Source organism: Pleurodeles waltl, chromosome 4_1 (genome assembly GCF_031143425.1).
Source record: "Pleurodeles waltl isolate 20211129_DDA chromosome 4_1, aPleWal1.hap1.20221129, whole genome shotgun sequence".
NCBI lineage: Eukaryota > Metazoa > Chordata > Amphibia > Caudata > Salamandridae > Pleurodeles > Pleurodeles waltl.
Window position 1 is genome coordinate 388386564 of NC_090442.1, and position 12069 is coordinate 388398632.

The 12069-nt window shown below is 40.7% G+C and overlaps 1 protein-coding gene across 2 annotated transcripts in view; it reads right to left on the reverse strand.

Moving 5' to 3' along the window:
* BCAT1 (branched chain amino acid transaminase 1) overlaps positions 1–12069 on the reverse strand; it is a 183046-nt gene that overhangs the window by 44868 nt on the left and 126109 nt on the right. For both annotated transcript variants that reach the window (XM_069228580.1, XM_069228579.1), the window contains exon 6: positions 3199–3362. In XM_069228580.1, the coding sequence (XP_069084681.1) occupies positions 3199–3362 (164 nt within the window). The remainder of the gene's footprint in view (positions 1–3198; positions 3363–12069) is intronic.

Consider the following 12069-nt stretch of genomic DNA (forward strand, 5'->3'; position numbering starts at 1 on the left):
TGTTAAAAAGAGAGGACTGACGTTATAATTTTGCAACCTTTGGGACAACAGTTAATTTTAGAATGAAGAGCTTCAGCTCTATCAATTAGCATCAAGGCAGCATACGTTACATACAGCACTCAAATAAGGGGTATCTGCAGGCACAAGCAATCACTCCTGAATTGTCAGAGTTGGTCCCTTGTCGTGCAGGCATTGGTCCTCCACATGCACAATCCTCAAGCCACTGCGATATAGCAATGTGAGCTATGGCTGCAAGTGAATGGCAAAATGCTCCTTCTCGGCTTTGAGTGTAGAACGGACACTCAAAGGGTTCTGAAGGGAGAGGAGCGCCCTGAGACTCCTGGGGAAGGAATCAAGTGTAGAAACGTCAGGGTGGTGCACTCAATAGTTATTGTGAGTTGTAATTGCTATTGACTTTACTTGGCTAAGTGATGGAGGTTTGTGCTCGCCTGTCAGATAATCAGGGCCACTGCTACAAGAAGCTAAGTTTGGGATGGAGAACATTAGCAGGATGGTCTCTTACATAACTTCTAAATCAGAATACTTTTCTTCTCTGTTTAGAAGGTGATTTCTCCTTCCTCTGTGACACACAAGACACTACGTTGCCAGAAACAGGATTGTTCATCTTTTTGCACAGTAGACCACACCTTGTACTTTGATTGCTATGCACTATGCACAAAACATTTCCATTTTAATGAGTACGCGTCTGACAGAAACTTCATAGGAAAAGACCTGGATTCTTTTAGGAACAACAAACGGTTGCTTCTTAGCAAAAGGTGACACAACTCACAGGACTCAAAAGCCGGGCTGCTATGTTCAGGGAACTGGGTCGTTGTGAGCCATGTCTGTGGTACTTTGTGTGACACAAGTGACATACTAAAAAGTTCAGAATGCCATTTCTGTTTTATGAGTATGAGGCGTTGGGATGATCTTTATGTTGCATGACTGGTTCTGCTTGGCACAATTGTTTCCCACACCAGTTAAGTAAAAGTGCATTAACAGTCATCACAACATTGCAATGTTGGGAGCTCCACTTAAGGCAATAAATAAAGTGTCTCAGGGCCAATAATGGCTTGCATAGGCCTCCTGCTCCAACATTTCAATGTTTGTTTTCGATTTCTCCTTGTTTAATGTAGAGGTTTCTACTCTCAGTAGGGGTAACATTCTAATATTCTAATTTTCTAATAGCCTTAGAGGCATTATGTCACAGGTTGAACAGGTGGCTAAAGGCTCTCTCCCTTGTTAGTTAAAATGTAACATTTAACATTTTCAACTGAGGACAGAGGTATGCTACATTCTTCACAAACCCTGTGGAGCTGAACCTGATCTCATCTAGCTCGAATGTCCGATTTGACTGATGATTGTAACTTATAGCACTTACCCCTATGTTATCAATGACATGTGTTTGTTTACCAGACATATATTACATATTCTAAGTTTGTTCCCCAGACATACATTATGCCTGAGGGTCCATGTCCCGCACTGTTCTGCATTCACACAAATGGTCATGAACTTCTGCATCCATGCTTGCAAATGTAATGTATTGCTCAAGCTGTAGCCTAGCCCTTAAAGAAGCATAGGTTCCCATCACAGGATGAGTTTCTGATTAAAGGATTAAGGTTTTCTGACTGCTAATCAGCTTAAGGGTTGTAAAGTTTGAGGGCTTCACTTAAGGTTTGGAAGAGTGGAAGGCCTGTCATAAAGCAGTGGGCCTCTTGCACACCGAACCTTCAGCAACACTGCCCCATTTAGAAGTGAAGAAAATCACTATGTTAACAATGGTGGAACATCAATTATATTGGTTGTCAGGAACCTGGCCCAGCAGTCCGTCCATAAAAAAGATCACCAGATCATACTAGTCGTCACCCAACTGTAACTGTTTTCCCGTGTCCCTGTCGACCATGCAAAGCATAGCAGGCGGAGGCAAGGAAAATGTAGAATGGCCGCGATGAGGACAGACAACTTCCAGCGTATCAGGGCTATATATTTTTTTGTTTTTCTCTGAAAGAAAACATTTTCCATGTGGGTGGACAGTGCCCACTTGGCATACGCAGTATAGGCCAGACCCTGCACCCAGCCCTCAGCAGATACCCACCCCCCCCCCAAAGCTCACTCACCCATATTTTCTTTTCCCTTTTTAAAAATGTTTGAGTACTGTGGTCCTCAAGAGTTACCCGTCATGCAAGTTTCATCTCCATGGTACCAAGGTACCATACAAGGTTCTTCGGGAAGGTTTGTGTGTTAGTGTGGTATAACAGGTTAGGAGCTTGTAGAGCAGGTTCTGAGGGAGTATTGTGGTACCTCACGCAAGGGCTGCGTTCGGTCCCTGCAACCTGGTTTGTTAAAAGGTTTAGTCTCTGGGAGGTTACTCCTGGCACCTTCGCCAAAGTGCCCGATGGTCAGGATGTTCCTACCATGCCCCCTTATTCCCTATTTCACAACTTTTTTAACAACATGTGATCCAAGGTACCAAGTCCAGTAATGGCATCCTTGTTATTTTCTTCTGAGTTGCAGCCAGTAAATCATATCATACAGTACTTAGCCAATTATAGGGCCCTATTTGCTTCAGTTTTGGTAACACAAGGTGATGGTCCACATATACCGTTTTAACCCCTTCATGCCCAACCTGAGATTGGTTCAGCCTTTTCTTCTGTATCAGAGAGCAAAGTTTCCTATGAAATTAACTTGAGAAATCAATGTTTTAGGTCCTTATTTTCCTTAGCTCCTGAAACTCTGACCTAACTATAAGAACACAGTCCTCTGTGTAATGTACATTTTAAAGCAGTTTTTTTTTTTTACATTTCCCTATACTGTCCCATACGGATATATACAACCCTATATTAGAGAGCTCTATCACCAGGAGAAAAGTGACTAATAGTAAATTTCCACTTGTAAATTATGTAGTAGGAAGCTCCGCCCCTACATTTGAGGGAGTGGATGGATGTAAATCTGTACATCAGTGTAAATCTCCACTCATAAACGATAAACAGCAAAAAATTAAAGTGTTACACCTAGGTGAGGGAGTAAATATATATACAACCAAACTTGTGCATGTATATTTACCTTTGTGAATAGGGCACTGGGTGGTCTTTAATAGAAGTGCAGAAAAAAGAAAACTCAATTTTCCAGAACTCTACATTAGGCAGGTTTTTATATCATACAATTAACAAAAATATGAAAACTGTTTTGGCTACTCACCCTCCAATTTTGCAGTCACCCGTTCCTCCTTTCCAAGCCCTCACATATTTTGGATCAGCCCAAAGGGATACTGGGTTAAAACTTCCACTAGCAAAATATGGGCCAACCGGACTTAAAATAACATATAGCAGGGCCTTAGATGGTTTCTTAACTCCTAGAGAAGGCTGTGAATCAAACGAAAAACAAACACAACATAAGAGTGCATATACTTTAAGTTTTAAATGTTGCTGAACATTTGATTTGGTGTATGTGTGTGTGTGTGTATATATATATATATATATATATATATATATATATATATATATATATATATATATATATATACGGCTTTCAATGGCCTCATAGATATGGAGTAAGGCAAGGCAGCGCAAATAACTGCACTGCCTTACTCTTCACAAAGGAGGTGTTCCATGGGCATTGTAGTGGGTGTTCCCACACAACACCCACAGATTTTGATGTGTCCCTAGATTTCCAACACCTTGTAAACCTGAGAATGTGCCAGAACCTTAAGTCTCTCCAGAGGAGGCACAACGATGAGCAAAATCTTCATTTCTCCTTGTTTTTTCTACTTCTACGTTTGCTGCATTCTGCACACTTAAAAAAAGGAAAATGTTACTTACCCAGTAGACATCTGTTCATGGCATATAGTGCTGTAGATTCACATGCCTTGTATAAGTCTGCCATTAAGTTTTGGCCTCAAAGTGTTGCATGATGTTTTTGTTCTAAGAATCATTTCAATTCATGAGATCGAGTGACTCCTCCTCTCGGTGATAGTGTGCTTGGGCATCAAGTCCTTTGTTAGATTGTTTTCCCGCAGACAGGTGAGGTAAGGAGTATATATATATATATATATATATATATATAGATAGAGAGAGAGAGAGATAGATATAGATATTAAAAAGTATGTCCATGCAGTGTATAGACATATGTACAATATTTGTAGAAGAATTCTAATACAACGACCGCATCTACAGCACTACAAGCCACGAACAGATGCCTACTGGGTAAGTAAAATTTTCTGTTTGATGGCATGTGTGGCTGCGGATACACATGCTTTGCACAGACTGTGAAGCAGTCGGCTCCAAGTAAGTAGCGGCTAGCCTGTAGGAGTTGCAGTAGCCTGAAAAAGTGTCCTGAGCACAGCCTGGCCAACATTTGCTTTTTGGCAAGCAAAAACATCTACAAAATAGTGCTTAGTGAATGTGTGTGGTGTAGACCAAATAGCAGCTTTACAAACAACTGCTATTGGAATGTTTCCTACAAAGGCCATAGAAGCACCTTTTGTCTAGTAGAGTGTGCTCTAGGAGCTGTAGGTAACTGTCTTTTAGTTTTCAGATAACAAGTTTGAATACACTTGACTATCCATCTAGCTATCCCAGTTTTTGGAACTGGATTGCCTTTGTGAGGCACTGAAAATGCTACTAAAAGCTGTTTAGATTTTCTAAAACTTTTAGTCCTATCAATGTAATACATACGAGATCTTTTAACATCTAGTGTGTGCAGTGCTCCTTCAGCAGTGCTCCTTCAGCAACTGAGTCTGGCTGTGGGAAAAAATAGGTAAGTCAACTGATTGTTTAATGTGAAGTGGTGAAACTACGTTTGAAAGAAATTCAAGGTTTGTCCTAAGGACTAATCTAACTTTATATGCTTCTGAAAAAAAGGTTTCTCTAAGTGAAAGCTTGTAATTCACGTACATGCCGTAGGGAAGTGATAGTCACTAAAAAGGCAAGAAATTGCAAAAAGTGCATGGGTTCAAACTGTGGACCCATGAGTCTTGTAAGGACAACATTAAGGTTCCATACTGGAGCTGGAGTAACTATGGGTGTAATTACTCTCTTAAGTCCTTCCATATATGCTTTAATTACAGGAGTTCTGAACAAAAAATATGTTGTCTGTTCTGGAGATAAGCAGCTTAGATGCTAAATGAAGTCTAATAGAGGAGTATGCTAAATTTGCCTTTTGTAAATGTAGCAGATAACAAACAATGTTTTGCACTGATGCTCAGAGTGGATCAATGTGTTTAGGTTGACAATAGCATACAAAACGTTTCCATTTTGCAGCATAACACTGTCAGTTGTAGGTTTACATGCCTCTCTAAGAATGTCCATATATTTAGAGGGAAGTTATAAATATCCAAACTCTATGACTTCAGGAGCCATATCACAAGATAGAGTGTTTTGGGGTTTGGATGTCTGATTTGACCTCGCTTTTGAGTCAAAAGGTCTGGTCTGTTGGGAAGTTTCTGGTGGGAAACCACAGACAAATACAACAGTGTTGTGTACCAAGGCCGATGTGCCCATGTAGGGGCTACAAGGATCATGGTGAGTGATGTTTGTCTCAGTTGGTGAACCAGAAATGGAATGAGTGGGAGAGGAGGAAAAGCATAAGCAAATAGCCGTGACCAATTCATCCATACAGCATTGCCCTTGGGCTGAGGGTGTGGGTATCTGGATGTGATGTTTTGGCATTTTTAATTTTCTATGGTGGTGAAGAGATATATTTCTGGTGTTCCCCACAGGTGGAAGTATTGGTGAAGTACTTGTGTGTGTAGTTCCCATTCGTGGACTTGTTGCTGCATCCTGCTTAGGAAGTCTGCAAACTGATTGTCCATGCCTGGGAGATATTCTGCCAGCAACTGAATATCATTGTGAATTATCCATTTCCAAATTGTCTGAGCTAGAAGGGACAATTGAGATGAGCGTGTCTCCCCCTGTTTCTGCAGATAATACACAGTTATCATTTTGTCTGTACAGACTAGAACCACGTTGTGGGAGAGTTGTGGCAGAAATACTTTGAGCGCTAGAAAGACTGCGAGTAACTCAAAGCAGTTGATGTGATATGTTTGTTGAATATGATCCCATCTGTATTGTAAGGTTGTTGAGGTGAGCTCATCTGTAGTAAGAGTGATTTGAGGCACAGGGTCTTGAAAGAGCCGCCCCTTTGAAAGGTTGATGGGATTCCACCATTGCAGAGAGCGGTGAGTCTGGCGGTCCAGCAATACTAGATCCTGAAGACGACCCTGTTACTGAGACCACTGACAAGACAGACACTGTAATAGACACGTGTAGTCTGGCATGAAGAACGATGGCAATGCAGGAAGCCATCATCCCCAATAGTTGCATCACTAGTCTCACTGTGTAAGTGTGGTTCTCCTGTAATAGAGACAGAAGAGTTTGGAAAGCTTGAATTTGTGCTGGGTTTGGCTATGCCAACCCTGAGTGAGTATTGGGAATTGCTCCCAGACAAGGCTGTATCTGTGAGGGTTGGAGATGGGACTTGAGAAAGTTGATTGTAAACCCCAGAGTGTGTAGAAGGTTTAATGTGTACTGAGTATGCTTCTGACATTGTTGGATGGTATTGGCTTTGATGAGCCAATCGTCCAAGTACGGGAAAACGTAAATATGTTGTCTTCTGAGGAATGAAGCCACTACCGCTAAGCATTTTGTGAATGCCCGGGGAGTGGTTGTTACCCCGAATGGCAGAACCTTGAATTGATAATATTTTCCCGCAATGACAAATCTGAGGTAGTTGTGATGTGATGAATGTATGGGAATGTGGAAATAAGCATCTGTGAGCTCTAATGCTGTCATGTAATCTTCTTGCTGTAATAGGGGAATAACATCTTGCAAAGTGACCACGTGGAAATGCTCTGAAAGTATGTATACGTTGAGAGGTCTGAGATCCAGAACTAGTCTTAATGACCCATCTTTCTTTGGTATAAGGAAGTATAGGGAATATACTCCTAACCCTGGTTGTCCAATCTCCTCTTGTGCATGTTCCTCTCTGAAGATGTCAGGAGTTTCCTGCGGTGTCTTCTACACCATCTCTAACCGATTTTCTCTTCAGTCCGGGAGAGTCTTTTTAGCGTGAAAAGATCAACAAACGTCACAGTTTTCTTCTTTTTGTTCAGGGGACAAGCACAAGTTACGCACCAAGTGTTGATCTGTGTGCGGAAACTTGGAGTGGCATCGAGGACAGAACTTAAATGGAGTTTGTTCCATCAGTCCTGCATTGTTCGACAGCACTTGACGGAGTAGGCCCAATAAGGGCATGGACACTCCTAAGGACTTTGAACCGACCCCGATGCTGAGAATCTGACTGATTAGTTTAAGTCTTGAAATACGCAATCAAAATACTATACCATTGCTGAAAGGAAGACAGAAAGGAAAGTTAGAAAGAGTCCGAACCGAGATCTACTGGAGTAAGAGGAAACTCCCCAACCCGATGGCGGAGAGAAAACAATCTAACAAAGGACTCGATGCCCATGCGCACTATCACTGAGAGGAGGAGTCACTCGATCTCGTGACTCGAAAAGATTCTTTGGACAAAACAACTTGCAACACTCGGCGCCCAACACTAGATAGCAGACTTAAGCCAAGCATGTGTATCTACAGCCACACATGCCATCGAACACAAAGGTTACAGGGACGTTATGGTTAGGCTCAGATCTTAAAAGCACAATGTTTTTGTCTTATAGCAAGAATTCCTGGGAAACTAAAATTGCTCTATAGTAGTGTTACATTTTGTGGCATATTTGTATCTCGTGTTTGAGATGCTCTTTGTTTCGTTTGTTTAGTCGACAGAAGCTGTCCTGTTCCCATGATGAGACTCCTATCTGACTGGACGAGACGATGAGCTGCTGCTATAATTTATCACACTTGATTATATGAAAACGTAATATAACTGCGTGTTCCTAGAGTAGCTTGAGTCTCACTTTAGACTTTCTTGAGATTCTCCTTAGACACTCTAGAGACTCTTTCTTGAGGATATCTTCAGATACATTCTCACCCAGACCCACTGCTGATACTTCTCAGTTTCACACTGAGAGATTATTTATTTCCTTGCTTGATGCAATGCTGCTCTATAACTCTCCTGGTTTTCATGAACCTCTCCTAATGGGAAGTTCTGCTTAAGATTTATGAACAGCTTAATGCTTTTACATCTGAACTAATGGCTATTCATGGCTTCATGGCTTCCATAGCTTGGAATAGGGATTAACTTATTTGGAACAAGCTTTATGCTTCATCCTGCATTGTGCTGCAGTGTTATTGATCAACATTGGTGGCATTCAATAAAGAATTATTTACAAAAAAAAAAGATTTAATAAAGCTTTGAAACTCACACCAAAATCTCATCATTGACTCCAATGAAAATGTTTATTGAATTGTGATGATGTATACAGTGTTTTAGAATTGCAGTTCCTGATTAATTCTCTACTTACGGCAAAGGTTTACCCAGCTTGGGCCCAGGAAGAGGGGACTTTAGATTGGTAAAATTGATGTTTTAAAACGGATCTTTATTTAAAATGAGATTTGCCTCGCAGATTTGCTCCCCCAAATGTTTTCCACTAGAGGGCTCCCACACCATTATACTTCATGGTTGGTAGGAGTTTGCTGTGATGATATGTAATGTTTTGTTTCCCACAAACATGTTGTGCATTATAGTAAAATGTCTTGTGACTCATTCAGGTACTGGTTTGAAAACCTAAGCCTTACAGCAATGTTCTTTTTGGAGAAAAAGGATTTTCACTTGACTACACTTCCATGAAAGCTTTACCTATTCAATTTTCCCTAATGGCAGAATCAGGATCTCTAAATTTTACCGTAATGAGAGAGGCCTGCAGATTGTGCGTGTAACTTGTGGGATTTCTAGGAGCAGTAAACGGTCTGATCGTGGGGGTGAATTTGCTGGACAGTCCGCCCATGCCTGGGTAGATTGGCAACCATCCTGAAATTTCACCAATCGTTAATAATTTTTTCTGACTGTGGAATGATGGCCTTCATGTGACTCATGGGCAGCAACAATTCATTCTCTGAGATTGCCACAGATATCTTTTGACCTATGTATGATGTCTTACCATGAACTTGACTTTAAATACTGATGGTAGCACTTTCCGATGAGCAAGTAATCATCTGTACTTGCTTAGCAGCACCTGAGTTCTCCTGCAGTGTGGGTGTTTTTCCCACAAGGCTTGTGAATGCTGCTTTCAACATATGACCAAGTGAAATTTGGGGCCGTTTGTCACATGAAGTTACGTCTGTCTACTTTTAGGAATTGGTGAGAACTAGATGCATGTCAGATAAATCTTACTATATAAAGACAGCAAATTTTAAGATGGGATACTTTCTTTTTCACATCAGTGTACTAGCTCATATTAAAATTGTCAGAACATAAGAACAGAACACATCTCAGAGCCCAAGCAAAAAAAGACTCATAACTATGTGCTCCTGTGAAGGCAATAATTGTTAGAACATCTAATGGTAGCAGGTTACTAGGCTCGCCACAATCATATTTAAACCAATCACCCTCTTACTATGTGCTCATAGCTCAAAATGTGATTGTTTTGCACTTCTCTTTGCAGTGATGAGCATATGCTCATGTTTAACTAATGTATTATGTGCTTGCTGTTTCTGTAACTCATAAACAGTGATTTTCACAACTTGTGAAATGTTCTGGGCAGCAGATGGACATTTTGCTTGATTGTCAGGTAGCCAATTGCCGCTGAGTGTCTGAAGGTTCCAGGCATGATAAATGCAGTATAAAGGTAGAATTCGTTAACTGTAGCACCCCTAACACTCACAATTCGATTAATTAACATAACCTGTCTCTTGCTTTGGCCAAGTCCCAGGAGAAGGCTAAGGGCTGCAAAAGCCACACCATGTGGCTGCATTGAACTGCTGTAGATTAGTTTACATCTCCTGTCATTTAAATATTATCACTATAAATCTTTTAAAAGTTATGCCTGCCTTATGTTTTAGTAGTTTTGGTAGTTACATGCTTCTGCCTGTTATTGGTCACTGCTAGTTACAAATTGTACCCTGAAGTTTTCAATAAATACGTATCTTAAAAGAGAGTACTGTGAACAGTCATCTAGGTAAAGGGCTGTGCAGCTTAATTCTCTCTGAAGTTACTGTAGTGGTCAGATGGCATGTAATGTCAGTTTTACTTATCTGCTGACCTTTTGGACGTTCTCCCTGTGGTAAATAAAGCTCCACCAACACAAACCCTGCCTCAGCCTACGTACCTCTGACTGCTTACTAATGACAAATGTAAAGCAATACTGACAAGCTTTTGAATATCTGATTTTTGAAACATGCCAGAAATGACGTCAGCAACTCTCTTCCCACGTAGAACAAAACAACCTCCTTAGTTAGCTTACCTACGATCTCTGTTTTTACAAAAACTACCTTTATGCACGTGGGAGAAGATATTCACATTTCCTGTGAACTGGGCGAGCGAGATCTGAACCTTAATTCTTGATATCTTACAGCCTTCTGTACCAATGACAAACACTTCTAAATCTATGTCGATTACTCGCCTTGTTGACTGCCTCTGAAACGTTTCTCATCTTTTTTATACCAATCTTGCCTACAGGGTAAAACAAACTAGGAGTTTACCTTTCACTACTACTGCATCTTGTTTCTAGTTAAGAAATCTGTTAATTGCTATGCCCTCTCAAAACGTGCTCACGATTTGCTAAAACCGGGTCACTCTCTACCCTCCACCATCTACTTGGACCACAAAACCTTGCACAGCTTAACGTTCCAAATTTTACCTGATTACCTTGCGACTCAGGTGTATCGTCTTCTAGCACCCCAACACTCTAATATGCTACCCTGAGCTTGCCGCCTTGTACTTCTGCTTCTGCCTTTTAAACAGGTAAAGAAAATAACCTCTTAAAACTTAATGGTCCACAATACACACAGTTGAGTCATCAAGGATTACAATGATACTGTAAATACAGCATAGTGTTGTATGGCACTATATAGAGGTCTGGAATACTGACATACAATAATACTGCATCCACTGCACTGCTCACCACTACATTGTCAATATCAATATATATTATTGCAATATAGTGGATGTAATATTTTTGGCATGCTATATGTCGCATAAGATATAGGCATGCCCCCAGGGCCTTGATGTACAAACTTTATCCACTCTCCAATCCATGCTAATATTCTTCTTTACCTTCCAAATAATTTCATGTGACTTCATTCGGGTCAAGTGTCATGCAACACGTTCTTATGTTCCTGCACTTAGTACATGACCAACTTCTAGTCGAAAGGCTTCTAATCAAACTACAAAGAGGCAGGTAAAAAGGATTAGCTGCAAAGTTCTAGTAGGTACCATGACATTATAATAACACGATGTAGGATTTTTTGTTGCAATTTTATATAGCACAAACTTGGCCCGAGTTCATTAGGGTTCTTTATTAAAAAAAAACAAAAAAAACAGTAGTTTAACGTTTTAGGCTTGATGAGATTACATGATCTGCCTAGAATTACCAACTATTAGGTATTGAGCAGATGCGGGGATTCGAACTTGGCTCCCTACGTCCGAAGGCGACACAGCTCTAGGCCACAACTCGACTATCGTTTATCGCCTGGCCCTGAAGATTCTTCATGATACACTCCTGAACGTCCCACCGGGGCCCAGGAAGCTTGTATGAAAACAAATGCTTCAGTACATCTTCATTCCCAGCCCTCGACAGCTGATTCGCAGTCATGCAGCACACCTTCATTTTCAACAGAAACGAGTAAACGTAAATAGTATTATCTTGGGGAATAACATTCTTATCCGCAGAGAACTAGTGTCAACACTGGAAGACCTTGAACGGCAGGTTATGCAGCAAATGCTAGACTCGGTGGTGCCATAAACAAACCACCTCGTTCTAATAATCTCTCACATGGTGACAACAACTGTGTGATAGATTCCGTAAAATTATTTCCTATAAGATATCTTGCCACAGAAAGCCTTAGTAGGTCGTACACGCCTACCGACCAATAACATATGGAACTATCTTCATAGATGCTTTGTTTTGGCTGGAAATGAAAAAACGAATATTAATAAAATCTTATGTTTTTGTAA